This window comes from Camelus dromedarius, chromosome 13 (genome assembly GCF_036321535.1).
Source record: "Camelus dromedarius isolate mCamDro1 chromosome 13, mCamDro1.pat, whole genome shotgun sequence".
Taxonomy (NCBI): domain Eukaryota; kingdom Metazoa; phylum Chordata; class Mammalia; order Artiodactyla; family Camelidae; genus Camelus; species Camelus dromedarius.
In genome coordinates, this window is record NC_087448.1 from 68,849,848 (window position 1) to 68,873,573 (window position 23,726).

General features: G+C 45.6%; 1 protein-coding gene across 3 annotated transcripts in view; it reads right to left on the reverse strand.

Annotated features, from left to right (window-relative positions):
* TNFRSF19 (TNF receptor superfamily member 19) overlaps nt 1-23,726 on the reverse strand; it is a 68,462-nt gene that overhangs the window by 32,873 nt on the left and 11,863 nt on the right. For all 3 annotated transcript variants that reach the window (XM_064493269.1, XM_010988748.3, XM_031465746.2), the window contains exons 2-4: nt 15,665-15,766; nt 13,340-13,450; nt 1,157-1,335 (exon numbers count right to left, since the gene is read on the reverse strand). In XM_064493269.1, the coding sequence (XP_064349339.1) occupies nt 1,157-1,335; nt 13,340-13,450; nt 15,665-15,733 (359 nt within the window). In that variant the 5' untranslated portion in view covers nt 15,734-15,766. The remainder of the gene's footprint in view (nt 1-1,156; nt 1,336-13,339; nt 13,451-15,664; nt 15,767-23,726) is intronic.

Below are 23,726 nucleotides of genomic sequence, written 5' to 3' on the forward strand. Positions count from 1 at the left end.
AATGAGCAGGCTGACTTTCTTCATTTTCTAAACACGGTGAACATGGTGGAAGGGTGTAGCTCAGGGGTGGAGCACGTGCCTCGTATGCACGAGGTCCTGGACGTGACCAGCATCTCCAATCCCTCCAGTAAATAAACAAATAAACTTAACTACCTCTGTCCCCCAACACACACACACCAAATCTTAATAAAGAAAAATAACACGGTGAACACTGCAGAAAATAATTCACGTAAAATGCTCGCCTGTTTTATCTGGGAAGTCTGCCCGGGGGTCGCCTAGAAGCACTTAAAACTTTAAAATTCCTCCTCCTGAGCTTGGTCTCTCCACCTGGCCCAGGAGGGGTCCCCTTTCTGTCCACGGCCTGGGTCCACTTTCCCTGTGGACAGTTAGGGTGTCCACTGTCACCCCCACCCCCGCCTCTGCCCCTGCTCTCCGTCTCCTGAGCTGCCTGGGCCTCGCTGGAGCTTCGGAAATGCCCAGGTCGTGCCCCCTCAGGGCCTGCGTCCACTGAGATCTCACCATTTCAGTATCGCCCACCCTGATGACCCACTTTAATCCTGCAACTGCCTCCCCTGCGTCCCTGGGGGCTCCCCCTCCCCCAGCTGCTGTGGACGCTCTTTCCCCAGAGCAATCCTCCCTTCTACCTTCCTGCACAACTTACTTCTCATCACTAACCATGAGCGTCTTCTTCAAATTTCACCAAATCAGAAGCTGCACGTGGGTGGGGATCCTTGTCGCCTTCCCTAAAGCCATGCCCTCCTGCCGCTCCACCAGCACATGCTGAGTGACCGGGTGGCCATGTGTGTGTTTACCGGATTACCACTGAGGACAGGCCATCTTCGGGTGACCACAGACCACCTGTGCCTCCTCCTTTGTGAACTGACTGTTTATTCTTTTGTCCCTTGGCCCACATTTCTTACTGATCTGCAGGGCCTCTGCAGAGCCTGGTGACACCCAGCCTGGGTCGGCGTGCTCACCCATTTCACCCTCAGCATGCCGTCTCGGCGCACGGCGCACAGGATGTGCGGAGAACAGAAAAGCCAGGAGCCCTTGGCCAGTGTGTCCAGGTTCAGATCAGTCGTATTCAGGGGAGGGAACCAGAGAGATGCCTGTTCAGAATCATGAAACAGTCACGCGGAAGGAGCGGGCCACGTACCCGGGCAGGCAGTCCCCGCAGACGGCGTCCGCTGTGGCGGAGCAGTTGGCCTTCTGGAGGCGGCTCAGCAGCGCGCAGTCCAGACACGGCTTGCACTGCTGAAAGCCCCAGTCCTCCTTGAACCGGAGCGGCCGGCAGCTCGCGCACCGAGCGTCCTCCCCGAAGCCGAAGCCACACTCCTGCGGGGATGGACGGGCCAGAGAAAGCTGTTCAGACACTGGGAGCACGGGCGGGGGACCAGGAGGTACAGCGAAGACCTGGGCTAACAGTCACACAGAGGCAGCTCTTTGAGCAAGTTCAAAGGTGTCTCCCGCTGCTAATAATCTCTCTTTCGGCCAGAAGGATCCTTAGTCACCAGCTTGACTCAAGCAGCATTTGAGTAAGAAAGCCCCCCCCCCCCCCGCAACCCCAGGATCGTGGCCAGATTCAGGCACAATTACTGCGCTTCCTCCTATAACTCAGTCGGTCGTGTGAACGTTCAGAAACAGAAGTCAGGGACGCACTCGCTGACTCACTTATCAAGGCAGAAAATAAGAATCTGAAAAGTATTTGAACCCACAGACGGCCACTTCGAAACGTCACAAGCCTACAAGCCTAGAAATGTGCCCCGTGGACAGATCACATATACATACGACACCCGCTCAGCGGTTTACTCTTGTCTGAGAGTAGGAAGAGGCTTCCACAGTGCTTACGAGGGCACCGAACTCCTGTCTGGGTAAAACTAAAGGTCTCAAGATTCTCTGGATTTGGGCATCAGAGCACAGCACTGCTCTCCAAGGGCGGGCAACACGCGTGACTTTCTGACCCACATGTGATCATTTCCACCAGTTCTGGCACAAAATAAATCATAGCACATCATGTAATGTAGTTATAGTGCAGCCACAAACAGAATGATATAAAAAAGTGTTCATGATCGTTTAAAAAATAAGTTATCACACAGAATTAAAAATATGTTCCTTTTTCTTCTTTTTTTTAATGGAGGCACTGGGGATGGAACCCAGGACCTGGCGCGTGCCAAGCACACGCTGCCTCTGAGCTCTACCCACCCCGTTTCTTACAAAAACATTAATACTCGGTACTAACACTCATCAGGTGCTTATTCTACACCGCGACCTCACTAATTCACACGCCCATCCCTCCCATCTCATGCTGGGAGCACGGAGCTTCACAGCAGGCAGGCACCTTGTCCAGAGCGGCACTGCTACCGAGGACCTGGATTTGAACCTGAACGGTTTGCTTCCAGGGTCAGATGTCACGCTGCTACACTGTGGGTCTCTCGGGCACTTTACCTGACACACGCACAGAAGGATGTCTGAGAGACGGCGCGTCAGACAGTGACACGCTTATCTTTACTGCGTGATGGCTTCTACAGAGCCCGGGCCGTCAAGAAAAAGCAGACAGCAGCTCAAGGGCTGCAGGCGGAGCAGCACGGAGCGCGTGCGGGACCAGAGCATGGACAGCCAGACGTGGGCGGTGGCCGGAGGGCTCCCACCCGCAGCCGGCTTCCTCCTCTGTGACCCACAGGCGCCAGAGGGCAGACCCACCAGTTCAAAATTCCCGCTTCTCTATAAAGTGTACATATTTAACTTCTTCATCCATATGTATACACAAAGTCACCTGAACAGTACTTATGGGCTAGAAACTAAATCCAAACCAACACAACAGACAGCAGCCCCCGTACTCCAGACACCAGCGGGCCAGCAAGGATGAGTCACAGCGCCTGAATCCAGACCTTCTACTGGTGGCTGGCTCATGGCGGGGAGGCCGACCCTGCCCCGCCCACCTGCCATCTCTCCGCCTGTCTTTCAGATGTGCATCTTGAAGGGGCACAGCAAAGAGCAGGGGAGAAAAGCTGAAGTACAAACTCACAACTTAGAATTTCTTTTGAATTGTTAACAGGGATTATCTTTTGCGGGGAGGCGGGCAGTGGAATGATGAGGCGTTTTCAGTTTTTATAATTCTGTAATGCTTTGACTTGCTCGAAAAAGCTTTTTGACTAATCAGGAAAACACCAAAGACACACATTCAGGGACAATTTCTTGAGACGAGACTTAGTCGCAGAGGGCAGGGAGTCACTGCTCTTCTGGGGGTTGTGCAGTGTGCCTCTGTGCTGGGACGAGTGCGTTCGCAGCTGAGAGCGCCGCGTGGGCATCCAAAGGCTTTCTTTAGGCACCAAAGGGAGTGTCCTTCCCAGTGTCCCGGGATCAAAGCGCGTGCGCGTGACCGCGGGGGTGGGGACCTCCCGGCTCACAGGCTCAGCGTCTCCACGTCAAAGGTTCACGCGGCAGCAATTTCAAAACCATGCTTTGATCCAGGCGGCCTGGACTGTAAGCATCTCACCCACAGGTTAACCCACAACACAGAGGGAAGGGAAAAGGGAGGGGGAGGAAGACAGGAAAACAAAGGCAAAGAGACAGGAGAAGAGAAAGGTCTACAAACTGGTGGCAAACGTCTGGAGTTTTGCTTTTCAAGCCAGGCTGATATGGGGGGAAAGTGTGTATTTTCCTACATGGGAGCCAGACACAGTGTTTGAGGGCCAACTCTGCCACTTGCCAGCTAAGTTATTTTGGGGCCTCTCTGACCCTCAGACTCTTCATCTGTGAGAAGGGATAACACCGGCCCTACAGGGTTATTTAGAGGCATAAAGAGGAAAATATATAAAGCCTCTAAACTCTAAATCAAGCACAGGCAACCATCAAACACACGATACGAATGACTATGAGTATTTTGGACTCTACAGCCCAACAGACCAACTTTCCTGAGTCAAATAAAATAAAGCCACACTGGGCAAGAAAGGGATCTCAGACCCCGATTTTTTCCAGGTTACTTCAAACATCACTTTCTATCTAAAACATTTTTACTGAATTAGAATCTTCCTAAAATGAATCGTGACCACCTGCTCTTGGAAATGGGTACATAAACTATAATTTAACCTTTCTTGGTGGAATCCTGCCTTTATGTTTAACATAAAGAACTCAGCAGCCCTGCATCTGAGGGCAGTTTTGTGTTTGTAACGCCCCTGCTGAGCGATGGAGCGATGGGGGCGGGGGGCTTCCTCCCTCCTGCTGAGCATCATGGGGGGGGGGTTGCTCCAATCACTCACTTCCTCTCTATTTTGATTCCTGACTGTATTCTAGAGTTTGTGTGTACACGGGGACCATTTTGACCCATGAGTTTTTGCCATACATCATTGGGTGTCATTTACACATCATTAGATTTTGCAGCATGGGGATTTCATGAACCATTTTTTTTTCTTTTGGTTCATTCCACACTGGACCAAATCGCGTATAGAAAGCAAGTAAAGCCAGGCTCCAGGCGCATCGCAGCTCACCTTCGCTAACTGGATACTGACTTGCTCTTCCGCCTGGAGTTCGTATGTTTTGGGGCAGCAACAGTAATTGTGGGGGGCAGGTAGGTTTAGGTGAGGGGTTGAAATAAGACTGTCTCTGTGACTGTCGCACAACAGCACCCAGATTTGCAGAGCACACACCGCAGGACACGCTCGTATGGAGACTGACCATCTGGGGGAGTTTTACTTGAAATGTATTTTCTCTGAAGTGTTTGCCATTTAAAAGAGGTATGATTAGAAACACAGCCTGCGATTATTTTTAAACTTTTAAGGATACTATCATAGCCTGCAGTTCGTGATAGTCTCAGAAATGTATGAAGTGACCACTCTCCATGTTAAATTACCTAGACATCTTGAATTAACTAGTAATTCAGAGAAATTATTTGCAAGCAATGAAATGACTACATAGCGCCACAGCACCAGCCACTCTTAGAGCTCATTCGCCGTGTTTCTAAAGCATCATAAATGTAGAGATGCTGTAATTACTTGAAATCCAGGCTAATAAGTAAACAGCATATAAATATCAAATTACCCCCAACATAAATGTCTACTTTGATGTTTTTATTTCATTCAGTAAAATGAGGTGCTTAAGATGCCTTGAAATCTTCCCCACAAGTTCAACAAACAACTATCAGGAGAAACAGGAAGGAGACAAAATGACAGAGAGAGACAGAGACAGAGATAGAGACAGAGGGACAGACTCCACAACCCTGGCCCCACGGTAACCCCCTCTTCCTATCCTTGCCTCTAAATTCCCATCCCCCCAACACACAGGTAAACACTATTGCCAGGTTTGGGGAACCCTCCCAGAAATATCCTCCTCGTGTGTGTACGTGCACGTGTATGTATGTGTGTGTGCGTGTGCATGTGTGTGAACAACTATTCTGCATCTAGTTTTTCGTTCTCCCCATCAGCGCTTCAGGGGAGGGCGGGCTGGCTGGCGTCAACCCAGGGGACTCATTTCCCATGCAGGGATGCCACCGCAGCACGACCCTCATCCCTGCACCCCACGTGCTGAGGCCGGGAGGGTAACCTTCACGTCCGGAGAACTGCGCTGGCGAGGGTCCCGGGATCTAACTGCATCTACGAAAATAATCTATCTTTTGTCTCTCCTCTCATTACTTTAGAGTAAAAGGGGGCGATTTCCTTAGGCACATTATTTTTGGCGGCAGGCTAGCTGACTACCCTTGGGAATAGAAGGAAAGGTGTGGCTGGGTCTCTGGAGAGTACTGAGGGGAACAGGGCAGGCTGGCCAGGCTGGCCACGCTTCGTCTGCGCCTTTGACAGCCCCTCTTTGACCAAACTACAGGCTTCTCTGAGCCTCTCTCTCAATTACGCCCTGTTCTCAGGCCTTGTCTTCAAGAGCCCAGGTGTCCAGGGATCCTGTCCAGTTGTAGCCAGAATCCCCCATCCTCAGTGTCTGCTTCTTCTCCATATCTGATCAACCCTCCTCACCCCGCCACCCCCAGGGGATGTCTGGTCCCGGGCCACTTTCAGCAAGAATCCTCTTCCATCTCTCCAGCCAGAACCCCTTCCTCGATGTCTCGTAGTTACCCCACCCCTGGGCTGTAGTCCCCACGTGTCCATGCTGGATTTGGAACTGAGCCCAGCTCTGTCCTGAGCGCCCTCCTTCTCTGGTGCAGAAGTTCTTGAACAGAACAGGGGACTTTTACTGCTTTAACCTCGGTCCTGCTCTGGCTCTCTGACACTTCCCAGGCTGTACCGAGTCCCGCCTCTCACCATTTCGTTAGAAGGACTGTGTGTGTGTGTGTGTGTGTGTGTGTGTGTGTGTGTGTGTGTGCGCGCTCATGTGGGAGGCTGAGGGGAGGGCAGAGGGGGAGGGCAGAGAGAGTCGGTCACTGGCCTGGGCTTCTGAAGTAGACGCATGTTTTATTTTTATGGACACAGCCTGTCATTAACATCAATGGTAGACATGAGTTTAGGCTTTAAAACGAAACTGTAGTCTTTGTTTTTGAAATCATGACCTGGTAGCTTACAGGGGTTCCTAGGACTTCCCCGAATCCCCAAGAAGGCCTTTTTATGAATGAACTTTGAGGTGGGAAAATATACACGTGGATTAAAAAAAGAATGCAATTTTCAAAAAAGTATTGCTGCAAGGTTCCCACTCACTTCCCCGAATCGTACAGGTGGTGACTCCTCCTTGACGACACCTCCCCCCACGACTCCTCCCTGAAGCCCCCGCGCCTGGGACCGACAGGCAGGCTTTGCTGGCCGTGCCTGAGTCGGGCTTCCGGACCTTGTCCTGGTCTACCTGTGCGTTTTCCCTTGTAAAATCGAGTTCCAGCAAGAACCCCACAGTCAGTGTCACCAGAACTGCCCAGCCCAGATCCTCACCCCCCACCCTCCCCCTAGGGGATACCTGACCACCCTGGTCTGTTTTCAGCAGGAGCCCTGTGTGGTCGGCTTTGGTCAGAAACCCCCCTACTCCAGCGCCTGCTCCTGGTAACTTCACCCTCCCACCTGCTGCCCCGGCCCCACCCCGTGCCTGTGACTCCCCACCTGTCCCAGCTGTATTCGGAGGGGACCCAGTCTCTCCCCCGCACCGCGAAGCCCCTCCGCCGCGGCCCCCACGCCTACTGCAGAGCTTCTGAGTAACGCCTGCCCTGCCGCCTGCAACACCGGTCACTGCTTTTTAACAGCCAGTGAGTAGCAGACAAATGCTCACTGAGTAGCTAGACGGACGCACACAGACTGAGCAGGGCGTCCCAAAGGCGATGGCGGCCATCACCACTGCTAGTGTCATGGCTTTATCCCAGGGAGCCAGGGCCCGTGAAGGCTGGAGCAGCACCTCCCGGCGGGCAAGGCCAAGCGCCCCCTGGGCTGGGGGGGGGGGCAGGGGGCGGCGAGCTTCCCTTATCTTGGTCCTGGGCTGGGCCCGGCCGGGCTGCTGCTGCCCACGCTGCAGGCAGCAGTAGCTCTGTCACTCTGCCCAATACTTTTAAGCCACATTTGGTGGCTTTCCAGTAGCAAAATGACTCAAAGTAAACAGTCCTCAAGCCCTCTTCTCCCTTTCTCCCTCTGCAGATCCGGCCCTTAACAAAAACATCAGCCGCTCCCACCTCCCGGCCGGAGGGCCGTCCCTGACCGACCGCGGGGAGAGCCTCACAGACCGTCGATTGTCCGGGAGGTACCTTCAGGGGCCTCACGTCTAAAGCACTGTTTATTTGTTCAACCAATAAGTAGTCACTTCGGTTCTTTGAACTTTAAAAACTCAAACTGTACAGAGAAGAAGTTATTTATGGAGAAAATCTAGGGCACACAAATGAAAATGACAAATTATATTCAGGTGGCTGGTGTTTAGAAATCAGCTTTTTAATTTCCTTTCATAAAATACCACCAAAGACATACTCCCCCCAACGTTCGGTTTATGCAAACCCGTAGTTGAGTTTTCTAGACAAAAATTACAAGCTAGGGCTTGTTAATATCTGCCAAATACCACTGGGCTCGATTAGGTATAATTAAACGTAAATAAAGTGAGCAACGCTGTAATTAAGTGGCAGAAATGAATCTTTTTATGCCTGAAAATTACATTAGTTTTGTGTGGGTGACTTTACTCCTAAGGGTGAAAGCAGTTTTCTGAAAGGTAATGTCTCTAAGAAGGTGAAGCCCACGTGCACCCGCGTGGAGGGAAAGATGCTGCTGTTCACAAGAATTAATTTTTTCACATGAACCAAAGTCATCCCAATAATTGGTTAGAAAAGCTTTCTTTGAAAACCGTGCCAGAGACTTGAAGTCTGTTTCCAGAGGCTCATGCGAAAACTAGTTTCCTGATTTACTGCTGGGAGGCGACCGTGTTGAAAGCACATTGTTGGCTTCAGGCTCGGTGTGGAGGAGGGGCCAGGGCTGGGCAAACGCTGGCCAGCCGCTGCGAACTGAAGCCTAACGTGGCCGTTCGAGAAAACACAAATACCCCGCCCACAGGCCCCGATGCTGCTGGCTCTCAGGAGCCCCCAGGACATCGCCCCCATGCCCACCCACAGCCACGGCACGTGCTGCTCGCAGAAAGCTCCATGTGTCACGGAAACCAAACTGGGTATTTTTTTGCCTTGGAAATAAGAAAAGGCATTATTCATGACCTTTAAATTTTCAGAAAATGTTTGAGGGGGAGGTGATTAGGTTTTCTATATATTTATCTAATGGAGGTGCTGGGGATGGAACCCCGGACCTCGTGCATGCTGAGCACACGCTCTACCACTGAGCTATCCCCTCCACCCCATTAATGATCTTTATCATACACTTCCCAAAACTAAAAGCTAAACCCTGCAGTGGGGAAGGGAGAAAATGTGGCTCAAGGGGATAAAAGCCTCAAAACAGACTCCAAATGTCTCAGTGATCCTTCCCCTATTTTCCCAAAGATTCAGGAAAACGACTTTAAGCTGAGTTACGAAAATGAGCCTGAATGAGAGAGACAGTGCTTGGGGCTTTTGTGGGGGTGGACCTGGGGACCAAAATGGCTGATGAGATGGGGGGAGCCAGGAGCAGCAGGGACAGAGATGGGTGGGGCTGGGGGGCAGATAGCCGGGAGCAGGAGGGAGAGGAGAGGGATGCGGGAGCCGCTCCTGCCCTGCACACGTGCTGGGATATACGTCTCTGTTTTAGAAGTTGGTCCCAAAGCCACCACTACCGGAGAGACGTCGCTCCTTCTGGAACTGCACTGTCCAGTACAACAGCCATAACCTCACGTGGAAAAACTTCAGTTTGGTTACTTGAATGAAATGAGATAAACAACCTGTTCCTCGGGGACACCTGCCACAGGTCAAGTGTTGGGTGACTGCAGTGCCTGGTAGCTCCCCTGTGGACAGCACAGGGAGGGACCACTCCATCATCACCCACGATTCAGGGTACCAGAGCATCATCGAAAGGAGAGACAGATCATTACCCCAAGATGCTCCACCACCTTCCCCAGGGGTGCTAGGCAGATCAGCTAACCTCGGTGTCTCTGGTCCCCCATCCATACCCAGGTAGTCACACTCCCCATTTAGGACACATGCTGGAAGGATTCCATTATCTCACATACGAAGATCACAGAAAACCTGGCTTGTTACAGTAAATGCTAGCCAATACTATCTATTTTGGTGTCATGGTATGTATTACAGAGTCACAGTGAAAGACACTGCAGATAGAGTCCATATTTTTTACATTAAGAGACCTCCTGCGGATGAACATACTTCAAAGGTGGAAATAAGTCCTCGTCTAAAAAGTGGCAGAAGATGGGGGAGAGTAGAGCTCAGCGGTGGAGTGCGTGCTTAGCATGCGTGAGGTCCTGGATTCAATACCTGGTACCTTCATTAACAAATAAAAATAAATAAACCTAATTACCATCCCCCCCCCCAAATATTAACAACAACAACAAAAAAAAAGTGGCAGAAGATAGGAAGGGTGTCAATCTCCAGAAGCAACAACAGTCTTACTGGACCTCGAGCTGCTGAGACGTCTTACTGTCTCACACTTGAAAGGAAGTAAAAAGAGGTCAGGGAAACACGGACCACAGACCACAGGTGAGCAGAGCTCCGTCCCGCTGGCCCCAGGGATGCTATCTGGACCGTGTCTGGCAAGCCCTGACTGCATGCTCTGATAGTGGAGACCTAACAATGGGGGAGTAAGCCGGACACCTTGCGAAGAAGCAGGAGTGAATGTCTTCCAAAGAAAATAATAATTAGGAGCAATAAAACCACAGATGGAACCTGCTTACCCAAAGTATTTCTAGGCTTGAGTTTTAAGATATAGATTCATGTTTGTAATTCAGAGATCTTCATGAGCCAGAATTTGTTATTTACACAGATATGGACAGAAGTCTTAAGTTATGCTCACTACATAAAAACAAGCTATAAAATAATGTCAGAATAAAGCTCTTTGCTGAAAATGCTCTTTTTTTCAGTCTTAATATAAAGAAAACTCTAGTTGTGAATATTGATCATTTGATCCAGGCTGTCTACCTCTCCATGACTAATTAAAAAGTTACTATTTATCGTAAGCCTCAGTTTAAATGGTAAAAAAACTTTTATACTCATTTGCTTCATTACAAAATAACACCTCCTCCAAACAACCTATTTAGTATTCCACGTAAAAAGCAATCAGGTTATTTATAAATGTAGTTATCCAGCAATTAAAAAAACCTCATCTTGGTGAGAAGAATAGATTCTACCTTGAATTGCAAAGCTTAGAAGTGATAGTTAACCAGTTGACTACAGTTGTTGACTTAGTGCTGTATGTGATTTTAACACACTCAGAACTTACTCTTCTTTCCTCTGAAAGACACACGGTATTGCTGAAAACTTACTAAAGGCAGCCTGGAAAGGAGAAACTGCAAATTCAAAGTGGACAGTTCAGAAATTTCTAGCCCCAAAGTTTTCTTATTAAAAAAACTCACTCTCTTTGCCTTGATTAGTGAACTGGGAAATAAAAGTGTATTTATACTTTCATTGGTGTGTTTGAACCCTCTACCCTCTTTACGTTTTTGTACCTTAGTGTACGAGCAAGGCTCACTTGCTAATTTTATCTACTAAGAGCTAAAAACCAAGATAAAAGACTTGGCGAAACATACCATAATGCACACAATCACAAACTCATTAGCCTTTCTATTACTGGATGTAAACGTCACCTTTTCCCCCCAAAACCTACCTGAGGCTGACTGGCTTGTTCCTTCCTTTGGCAAAGACACGAGACGTCCGGGTTCTTTTGGGGGGGATAATAAGGTTTACTTATTTTTATTTGTCCATTTTTTAACGGAGGTGCTGGGGATTGAACCCTGGACCTCGTGCACGCCGAGCACGCGCTCTACCACTGTTTAGACAGCTGGAAAGCTGACAGGGCTCGGCTGCCCGCAAGGCAGACTCCTCAGAACACACAGGAACAGGCTCTACATTTGTATATCTGTGCTTCCAAGTGGGTCTTAAGAATCTAATATTTCAGGCACATCATTACCTTCACTATTACTCTTTCTCACTCAATTTGTCCCAGTCTTTTTTTTTTTTAATGAAGAAAATGATCATAAACATTACTAAGAAAATAAGCACACACAGACGGGAGTATTCCGATTGCTCCCTTACGGCTGCTTGTACTGAAAGAGGGCTGGACAGTTGTTTCAATACTCAGGGAAAACTGCTACCTAATAAAGAGTATTTCTGCTGGATATCCACACGAAACGATGAAATATGGAAACTGTTATCAGGTAATCTCAGAAGATGGATTTTTTAAAACAAAACAATATTAGAACTGATAGAACCTTCATTCTCTAAACTGATTCTCCAGAATCACACTGGATTCCCCAGGAAACAACGGCTAGGGAGCAATTTCTTAGAAACGATTTACTCGTCTCTTCCAGTCTGAGAGGTTTCATTCAGATTTTCACAGAGATTTGGGAAAAGAAGCAGCTTTGAGGGTAGAAACATCGTCATCTATTTCCCTCCCAGGGAGGACACACTCAGCCTCTTTGTTGACAGATCCCAGGTTGCAGATGTGCTGCTATAAAGGACCTTTCTGTACCCAACAGGGCAAGACCTATACCTGAAAATGCATGTCACTACCATCCACAGGGGTCACAAAGCATCGGCAGGGCTGCAGCTAACCAGACGTCGCAGAGCTCGAATGTCAGCCTGCGTCCACCCCAGGGCACTCCCCACGGTGCCTAAAGCCAGCACTTGTTTAACACACACCCAGGGAGGCCGTCCACCAGGACTCACTTGCGGAACTCAAAGTTCCTGTTTTCCCTGGTGTCTGCAGCTCACTGATCAAAAATCTACGCGGAGAAGACTCAACTTAATGGGATGGTCGTCTGTCGGGAAAAGGACTCCTCTTTTAAAAGTCACTTAAAATTAAGAAACACATCTTTTGTTCCTTTCTCCAACAGGAAGACCTTGATGCATTATTTAGAACAAAGTGATAACAACTGTCCACAACCGGTAACGTCGTCAAAAGCTCATAAAATAAAGCAAACGGACGAGGACCTCTGAACAAGCTCACGACCAAGAAGGTGCCTAGCACAACTGACTCTGAAAACCTGCCAGAATGCATTTTCTTCACAAACTGTGGTTCAGATGAATGTATTTAAAATGCTCCTGGGAATAGCAGACACTCAACACAGGGAAATTAACAATACTAGTGGGCATTGTCAAAGGAATGTTCAAAGCCGTGGCTTGGAAAAGAGTTGCTCCCTTGGATCTGGTTACCTAAGACACTGCCAGGCTCTCTTCCGGACCAGCAGTGGTGACCCTCATTTCAAGAAAAGGAAGGAAGGCCTAGTAAACAGTAACATCACCATTTCCTGTTATCATGCTCTATCTTTACATCTTTAGTCAAATGTAGATTCCTTTTAATTCATGCAAATAAACCTGAATGATTCTATTCTTTCAGTGAAATATGATAAACACTAAATTATAGAAAACAATGACATTTATTGAATTGCAGTTATTAGAATCTATTTCTTTTATCTCAGGAAGATACATGAATCACAAGTATTGTAAAGGGAATTGCACGATACCTGGCTACAGGGACATGACGAACCAAGAAATCTTCACTAGTAATTAACTGAAAGAATTCAGCTGAAAAGCACATGTTGCAGATACAAACTACTATAAATAAAAGAGATAAACAACAAGGCCCTACTGCATAGCCCAGGGAACTGTATTCAGTATCTTGCAATAACCTATAATGAAAAAGAGTATGAAAAAAGTACGTGTGTATAACTGAATCACTATGCTGCACATCAGAAACTAACACAACATTTTAAATCAACTGTACTTCAATAAAAAAACAAAAACAAAAACAAAAACAAAAACACATATGGACAACTTTACCACACACCCGCTAATTACCTTGGACAACTCCATGCCAGGCCCACACTGCTTGCAGAGAACACAGTTTCCCGATCGATCCCTGAATTCCTGCTGGCCACAGTCTCCTGTTTCACACGTTCCTTTACATGCCTGCAACAAATATTCCACAAAACGTTATCTTAAAGTAACTTAATTCTACTGTTTCTGAGACAGGAAGGCTTTCTTCAGTATTAGTTACATAATCACTGAATGTAAACAGTAATTCAGACTGAGGCCAATTCAGTCTTCACTTTAGGAAGAAAACCACTTTCTGAAAAAGTCAGTGGAACAAACAACAAGTCTGATTCCTCTTTGCACTCCCTGAACGAGATCTCCCTTTGCTAAGTAAGAAGACACACAAAGAAATGGTTTTGCAGAGATGCAAGGTCCTTCTGCAACCTGAAGAATTCTGAATTCAAAAATTACATTCTTTGATCTTCAAGAAATACAAACATATTCACATATAATGAATTGAAGACATAGGTAAATGAAACAGACTAGCCCCAAGAACTCCGCTGTTATCCTTTAGACAGATTTGCCTTCCAGTTCTGATGACGAAGTTTCCACCTCTTTCAGTTGAATTCCATTTACTTAAGAGTTCATCTTTCAAAAAATACCATCTGACAATCATGAGATCACTAAAATTCCTGACAATGATGAAGATGACAGTAAGGGCTCAACTCTCTGGAATCTTCAAAGTACAAGAGTGATGGAAACACGAACTCACTGTCTTACTGATCCTCATTTACCGCTAACGTGGGGCCTAACGGGGTACTTTGGTTCACAGCATAGGACTTGAATGGAAAGATTACCTACATTGCAGAAACAAGGTTGTAAGTCATTTTCCAAAATATTGCCTTTATTTCTTATTTTATCTGAAAACAGTAAGTTCTTTGTATATACTATCATTCTACAAAAGTATGTACACTTGTTTCTTAATGGACAGTGTTTTGTTAAAAATGTTGGTCTTCACAGAATCTCTGACGGGCGATAATGTTCAGTTCAGACTCTTACGCTGAGCAGGAACTCCCTCGGTAACACTCCTGACTGTAACTCGGTCTTCGTAAATGACAACAGAGAACGTCAGGAAGCACTGGGGGCACAGAGACTCAGTGTTTGGTACGACGCCTGTCACACAAGGTGCACGGAAACTGTTTTTGACAGTTGTAACAACGGGCAGTTATTCATATAAACCACCTCCACCTTGAAGCAGAGACATCTGCAAGGATGTCAGTTAATCTCCTTACACAAAACCAAAGCCTTCAGCTCTAGAGCGGCAGGCAGGAGAACTCATGGTGGGGTTCAGGACTAGAACATGATTTGGGGTTAACAGTCTAATAATCACCTCCCGCCTCTCTTCACCCCTCTGACAACCAATCTTAGAGGAGTTCAGTTTTATTTAAGAGGGAGAAGAGACTGCCCTCCACCACAAAGACCCTGCACTTGCTTTGAAAAAAAAACATCACAGTGTCTCTTCCAGACCGTTTCTTCCACTGTTTACAACCTCAGCTGCAGGAAGGGACATTTTCCTCACATCTCCCTGGATCTCAGACTCCAGTCGGACCCCACTACCTCTTACTTGGTCTTCCAAGAAGACTTCAGGTACTGTCTTCAGTGGAAATAATTCTTTTTATATTTGTAGATGATGACTATCTCCAGATTAAATGTCTCAATGATTCTTTTGAACATCTTCATAGACCTTTTGTGTTACGCTTTCAAACATTAAAATTCTCCATCCATATTTGAGGCTTTTTGGAACCAAGAGGGATATAAATAAATAAATTAAAACAATAGAATTTTATTATTTTTTTAAGTTCTCACTTATTTTGGGTGGGTAATTTATTTACCTTATTTATTTATTTTTAGAGGAAGTACCTAGGACTGAACCCAGGACCTCGTGCATGCTGAGCGTGTGCTCTGCCTCTTGAGCTACACCCTCCCCCCCTCCCCAACAAGAGCATTTTAAGAATCAATTCCAAATTCTTCATAAACTGCAAAGTCATGGGCCCCACGCTGAAAGCTCCAGCCTTGTTAGTCTAGGCTGTGCTGTGAGGCCCATCTGCCTGTAAACTCAGCGCAGCCTTAGTATCACGCGGCTCCAGGTTACGCTGTGATTTTCTGACTTCATCTAGACTTAAACACAGAACTGCAGGAACTGTTACAAAAGGCTAAGGCCCAACAGCAACCCTGGATTTACTAACTAATCACGAGAAAATGTAATTTGAAAAAGGTTTTAAAATACGTGATTAGAAATAGAAAAGAGACTGGATCCTACTTACATAAATTCTTCCCCCACATTCTTATGAAAGTGAAGAGTTGACTTACCAAACCGGTTAGCAAGACCAGAATCGGGAAGAGTGTCTTCTGCCGCTCCAGGAGGACTTCGAAAGCCATTGTTCTTACTCAACGCCTTTCTGGCTGAAGGTTCTGAAAGATTAGAAGATGCAGGGAACATCAATAACACCCGTGAGTGCTCTGTACTTACTCTAGGGTGTTTCCCACTTACTGTACACACTACGTAATGTTATTTATGTCTTAAAAGAAAAGTCACCTTTAAAAAAGATCCAAGAGGCAAGTAACATGCAATTCTTTAAAACTTTAGGTTATGAGAAATGAAACTTTGTCCACCCACCCATCATACACAAAACTCCTACTGGCTCTGAATTCCCAGACCATCCATGGCTTTATTTTCTTTCTATCCAGGTCTCTACAATGTCCAGTCAACTTCACCCAGAAAAGAATTACATTCAAACTGTGACTTACAGAAACCCAACAGGATAATACTAATGATAAAATAACAATGAACACTGCCAAGTGCTATATGCCAGGTACTATGTTTAACATGACTTAGTTCATCCTCACAAGTACTCTAGAAGGTTAGTACTACCACTATCCCCATCTTAGAGATGGGGAAACTGAGGCTCAGGGAGGGCTGAGTCACTTGCCTGAGGTCACATCGCTGCTAGTAAGAGGCAGAGCTGGATGCAAACCCAAGTGTGTGGCTCTGGTGTCCCTGTGTCACACATGTCCTGAAAACAACCTGCTCCACTTAATAAATACACTGTGCCCGGGTGTCAGGCCTTCCGCTCCACCGAGAAGCAGAAGCAGCTACTACCTGGCACTGTGAGCTCTTCCCCAAACCAGTACAGACAGATTGTCTATCAACAGAAAAATGAATATTCATTTAAAAACACCTAAAGATCATTTACAAGTGATGAAGGTGGAGACACTCAGCTGACATTTTAACAAAAGATAAACTAAGCCTCTTTATCTTTACCAATAAAGGTCTACAACGTAGAAACAAATCCGTTTTGCTTTGTTTTACCAATTCACACAAGGTCAAGAGAAGAGATGCATTTAACAAATTTTTTTTTAGTGAAGACTCTCCTGGGAGCGCCAACCATCAGGCAGACACAGCGGTTCCGTTCCTCTTTAACAGAAACCTGGAGCAGGTAACCTGATGGCTTAGAAAGAAGCCCCAAGCAGAGAACCAGAGCCACGGGCCGAAGAGCCCAAGAAAAACAGTAACAAAAACAACAAAGGAGGCGGGCCGGGCAGCTGCTGTCCCAGCTGCGGACGAGCAGCCAGCCAGGGGTACACCCGGACCCAGAGGCACAACCCGGGTGGTCAACCCAGCTGCCCGAGCAGGTCCAATGATCAGAGCAATGAAAACCCATTTTTAAGCTTGGCTGAATGAATGACCCTTTTGAGTGAATTCAAACAGCTTTTTTTTTTTTTTCGCTTTGCTCTTCTAGCTTCTTGGTCATGGCTTTTTTTCCCCTCCTTGCATATCTCAAAATCATCCAGCAAGCACCCAACCATGCAACCTGCTGTGTAGACACAGGATTGGGGTCAGAAGATAAAATCACATTCCCTGAAAGGTAGGCTTTAGGCTCTCTCTTTCTCAGCATGGTCCTGCATTTTTTTAATGTGCTGATTTTTTAAAAGTCAGAAAAAAATCTATCTAGAATTAAACTAACATGGAAAAGAGGGTATAAATACCAAAGCATTTACATAAAATATGAAAAATAAAGAGACATATAGCCTATAATATAATAAAAAGAATATGAAAAGGAATATACGTACATATATAACTGAATCACTATGCTGGACACCAGAAACTAATACAACATTGCAAATCAGCTATACTTCAATTGAAAAAAAAAAGAAAGAAAAAACACAGTCGGTGCATACCATAATCCAGCAACTAGTTTGGACAGAAAACTCCACTGGGATACTGTGCTCGTCACTGTGGAGGGCAGACAAACACTGTAGCATCTTCTAAAGACAGTACCATGCACATTAAGCTACAAGTCATGACAATATGATTCTGTCTTCATAAGAGACATCCATTTTATGTACAAAAATGAACATGCCAAAATATTATCAATGGCTTAGGTTTATACTGTGGCAATCCGGATGAATATTACCTTCTGTTCCCTAAAAATTCTTTGTAGTGTAAATATCTCATTAATAATGAAAACAATATATGTACAGTGCCCTTGGGGCAAAAAGGTAATTAATACGGTCCTTCTCGAAAGTTTATAAACTAAAAAAGGTCATGAGATAAAAACCACATAAGCGCTACCAAAGAAAGGAGAAAATTAAGTAAAGCACTGTGATTTTTGCATCATAAAGGTCTTTTTTAGATGCTAGGATAGAAAAAAATCAATGGAACTATAAATCCAATGTGCCAGTTTGCATTCTCTTCCCAACACACATGCTAACCTGAATAGTTTGAATGGGAAATACAAAAGGAGCATTGCTACGCCTAACTTTTCAGGGGTACAGGCAAGTCTGTCCCTGCAAGTTATCTTCTAAAGTCCCTATAGCCTGGTAACCACTGGCCTGCTGGTCTCATCACTGGTTACCACTCCCACTGCCCATCCAGCTCAGCCATGCCCCAGTACCCACATTTCTTCTGGACACCATGATCTGCCCTCCTGCACAGGCTGGAACTGTGGTCTGGAGAGCCTCTCCACGTCCAAGTCCCTCTGAGGACCAGCTCGGCTCTCTCTGCTGATGCTGTCTGTCCATAACCATGCAGAGAAGAGAGCTGCTCACAGTGTCCCCACAGCCCTCTCCACATTCACAACGGTATCTCCTGCACTGTGTATCAATTTTACTCTGCACATTGAATGCTCCTTTAAAATAGGGTCCATAGCAGAAAAGGGAACTCCCTACACTGTTGTTGGGAATGTTAATTTGGTGTAGCCATTATGGAAAACAGTATGGAGATTCCTTAAAAAACTAATCTTCGACAAAGGAGGCAAGAACATACAATGGAATAAAGACAGTCTCTTCAGCAAATGGTGTTGGGAAAACTGGACAGAAGCATGTAAAGCAATGAAGCTAGAACACTCCCTCACACCATACACAAAAATAAACTCAAAATGGATCAAAGACTTAAACATAAGACAAGATACAATAAACCTCCTAGAAGAAAATATAGGCAAAACATTATCTGACACACATCTCAAAAATGTTCTTCTAGAGCAGTCTACCCAAGCAATAGAAATAAAAGCAAGAATAAACAAATGGGACCTAATGAAACTTACAAGCTTCTGCACAGCAAAGAGAACCATAAGTAAAACAAAAAGACAACCTACGGAATGGGAGAAAGTTTTTGCATATGAAACCGACAAAGGCTTGATCTCCAGAATATATAAGCAGCTCATATGACTCAATAAGAAAAAAACAAACAACCAAATCCAAAAATGGGCAGAAGACCTAAACAAGCAATTCTCCAAGGAAGAAATACAAATGATCAATGGGCACATGAAAAAATGTTCAATATAACTAATTATCAGAGAAATGCAAATCAGAACTATAATATAGAGGTATCACCTCACACCAGTCAGAATGGCCATCATTCAAAAATCCACAAATGACAAATGCTGGAGAGGCTGTGGAGAAAAGGGAACCCTCCTATGCTGCTGGTGGGAATGCAGTCTGGTGTAGCTATTGTGGAAAACAGTATGGAGATTCCTCAAAAGACTAGGAATAGACTTACCATATGACCCAGGAATTCTGCTCCTGGGCATATATCCAGAAGGAACCCTACTTCAAAATGACACCGCACCCCAATGTTCATAGTAGCACTATTTACAATAGCCAAGATGAGTAAACAGCCTAAATGTCCATCAACAGATGACTGGATAAAGAAGATGTGGTATATTTATACAATGGAATACTATTCAGCCATAAAAACTGACAACATAACACCATTTGCAGCAACATGGATGTTGCTGGAGAATGTCATTCTAAGTGAAGTAAGCCAGAAAGAGAAAGAAAAATACCATATGAGATCGGGAAAAAAAAAAAAGGAAAATAAATACAAAACAGAAACAGACTCATAGAATACAAACATGTGTTGCCAAGGGGCGGGGGGTTGGAAGTGACAGACTGGGATTTCAAAATGTAGAATAGATAAACAAGATTATACTGTATAGCACAGTGAAATATATATAAGATCTTATGGTAGCTCACAGAGAAAAAAATGTGACAATGAATATATATACGTTCATGTATAACTGAAAAATTGTGCTCTACACTGGAATTTGACACAACATTGTAAAATGATTATAACGCAATAAAAAATGTTAAAAAAAAAGAAATTAAAATAAATAAATAAGTAAATAAATAAATAAAATGTGGTATACATAGACAATGGAATACTACTCAGCCATAAAAAAGAATAAAATAATGCCATTTTCAGCAATGTGGATGGACCTAGAGATGACCATATTAAATGAAGTAAATCAGACAGAAAGACAAATATCATATCACTTACATGTAGAATCTAAAAAATGACACAAATGAACTTATTTACAAAACAGAAAGACTCACAGCCATAGAAAACAAACTTAAGGTTACCAAAGGGCAAAGGGGGTGATAAATTAGGATTTGTGGATTAGTAAATACAAACTAGAACATACAAAATAGACAAACAACAAGGTTCTACTACAGCACGCAGGGAACTACATTCAATAGCTTGCAATAACCTATAATGAAAAAGAATATATACATGTATAACTGAATCACTATGTTGCACACCAGAAACTAACACAGCATTGTAAATCAACTATATTTCAATAAAAAATTTTTTAAAAACAGGGTCCACACCTGTGACTCTCCGTGTTGCGGGTGTCGTGATCAGTCTGCCACATAAAGATGCTCAGTGAACATTTGCTGAATTAATTAACAGAATGAAGATGTGCAAAACAATGAAGAATACATGGTGGAAAACACCTGAAATCTGGTTGTGTATAACGGATTTAATTCTGTGGTGAACAGAATGAACATTCGATTTCAGATCTGTAGATACAAAATCTCATTACCTCTTCCAGGCATTAAGTGCATTAGATTAGGAGACAGGATTAAATGACACAGTGCATTTTTAAAACCCTAATTCACTTTAAAAAGGCAAGCAGTTCTTCACAGAAGAGTCTGTGCACTGGGAGCTGGAGGCTGAAATGTACCACTGAAACGTGCCAGGTCTCTTTTCTGTGACTTCCTGTTTAACCTGGCTTTTTCTACCAAGAGGCTGGGAGGAAATGTAGACTGAGGTGGACCTTCCTGAGATCAGTCAGGGTGCTATAAAGGCCAGGTTCCAATCATTTTCTGCAGGTAAACCCACCAGAAGTAAAATCAGTCTGGGTGTTTTTGGGAACTGTCAGAGGAAAAGGGCATCCAGGACACCTGGGTTTTCAGTCCCGTTTCTAGGCAAAGTCACTTTGAGATCACACATCTATGGAGATAAAACCAGACCCTTTCTCACGGGGGGCAGTGAGGGTTTGCTAAGAGAATGCTCAGCCCAGGACCTGGGACAGAGGACAACTTAACGGACGATGGCCACTGACGTTGTCACAGTTCCTGCTGCCTGGAGAGCATCACTTACTAGCTGTGGACTTGACCCACGTCTCCATTTCCTCAGCTCTGAACTGGTGACCTGGGGGCAGCGACAGTACCCACCTCCTGGGACTGCTGTGAGGAATACGTGAGTTTAGCAGCTGTAAGATGGGGCTGTTTCTGGGACCAAAGTGCTCCATATGTGTTAGCAGTGGTTGCTGTCATTGCTAATGACATTATCATTAGAAGCCAATGATCCAAGGTATGTGGCAGCCCCTGAAGGCTGTAACCTGCTGGGGAACCGTGAGACTCATTCAGATGCTCACAGTCCAGGGGCAGGTAATGCTGCAGACCTCTGGACCTGCAGAAGGCGGTCCAAGGCTGAGCGCGGGGTCAGTGCAGCTAAGTATTTACGGTATCGAGGGATGCGTCAGAGCTTTATAAAAAGTACAGCCTTCTTCCCTGCCACCGACACTCTGAAGTAGATATTTACCCCATACAGTGGGAGAGAACACTGAGGGCCAAAGGACACGTGTACTAGAAATGGTGGGAAGCCAACCAAATTCACACCTGGTGACTCAAAATGGGGCTGGGGGCTCTGCCAGGTGACACAGGGCTGCCCCCCGCTGCTCTGTACATCCAGACCCCCGCCCCCTAAGCATCACAGGGCTGCATCAGCAAACTGGCCAACACTAACAGAGCTTTAGAACAACATAACACATTCAGCGATGTGGCCATTCATCCTTCAAACTTTCATTAAACAGCTATTAGGAGACTGAAAGGAGGCGGTGCCGTCTGCAGAAGCTTAGCAGGGCTAGTGAACCTTTTAACACCGCCCGGCCAAGGACCAGTTAGACATAAACACGTTAGCTGGTGGAGCGTTATAAGCGTGACCTTGAATTTCCTGGAGTAAAATGAAATACCTTATGAAAAGCTTTGGCATTCATAGAAAAGAAGGAAAATTTAGTGAAATAATAAGTACTTAAATAAAAATATTTTAAAGTAAAAATAAGCCAATAAAAAGGTATTTGTTGAAATTGCTTTTAACTTCTGGGCATTCAGGGTCTGGCCCAGGTAAAGACATGCTATTATATACTCGGGTTCTATTTATTTGGGGAGGACTTCTCAATCAAAAGACATACAAATTATTGAGATTAGGTACAATGGGTCCACTGGAGTCTTCTGAGCTACACAACATGTACTAACACCCTAGCATCCAGTTTTGCAAAACGTGTGCAGAGAAACCTAGGAGAGCAATCAGGAGAAGACAAAGGATGCCTGGTTTACGGAAACCTAGGCGTGTGGGCTTCCCGCCTCACCATCTGCTCTCCAACCACAGCGAGCAGGTATCAGAAGAATCAGGCCAGCAAAAGAGAAGACCCAGGAGCCTAAACGCAGAGCTGGCAAACAGTCCGTGCATTGACGCAGAAAGTGACTGCACATCTGACTGAGCCACTCAGCCTGCCCATTTGCAGGAATGGTAACTAACAGCGTCTTGATTGGCCAGCCTCTTTTAGGGAATAAACCCAACAGGGGCTGAGACTACACCCCTTCCCTTCCTCGTCTGGATCCTGAAGACCTGTGCTGGGGTGCCAGAAGGCAAAGCAGCAGGGTTTAGGGCAGCAGCTGGGGAGGACCAGCCCCAGGCTTCCCCCTTCCTAGCGGGGCAGACCACAGCATCCGAACCACAGAGGCTGCATCAACCTGCACCCTCCCTGAATCTACCAGGGGCGCCCTCCTTGGCGCTCCCAGAGCACCCTGGGTGACCCTCTGTCTCACAGCGTAATTACCTGGCTTCATCCTTCTCTTCGGAGCCCTCGTACTGCATCTCGCCAGGAGTGTCATTTTCTTCTGTCAGGACAGCATGTAATTTCAAAACTATGTTTTCAATATTAAAAATGAAGAATTGGCCTGAAAAGTTAGAAAGTCTGGCAACCATGAGCCCCAGGTCAAAGCAACACTAGCTACAGCTGAACATCCGTTGTCCCTTCCATGGAAGACCGTAGGCTTCCAGTGCTCCAGTCTCCACCCCAACACTGTCACGCAGGGCAACCCTCCTTCACTTCATCACCAACCAAGCCATTTGGATTTACCACCAATTAGGGTTTGAGGACTTAATGACAAGAACTGTGATCACTCTGGAATGGAAACTCACCCAAAATATGTGCCCAGTACATGTTGAATAAATGAAGAAATTCATTAACTCTAGTATTTTTGCCTTAGGGTCGTTGTAAGGGCTAAAACAATATATGGGGGAAGTTTGCGTAACCACAACTTGATTTCGAAATACAAGTTCCTGTGGTAGAACACAGTTCAGGTGAGGACCCATTCTGAACGGAGTGCTACGACGCTGACGGAGGTCACTAAGGAAGAGCTACATGTCGCTGTCTAATCTTAACAACTCAGCAACCTTTCTGAGGCTGGTCTTTATTTTTGATCTTACAAATGATCAAAACAGATGACTCGTACAATAATTCAAATAATCTAGATAATTTTTTCAGAATAAGTTACTTAGTTTTCCTTTTTTCCCATCCCT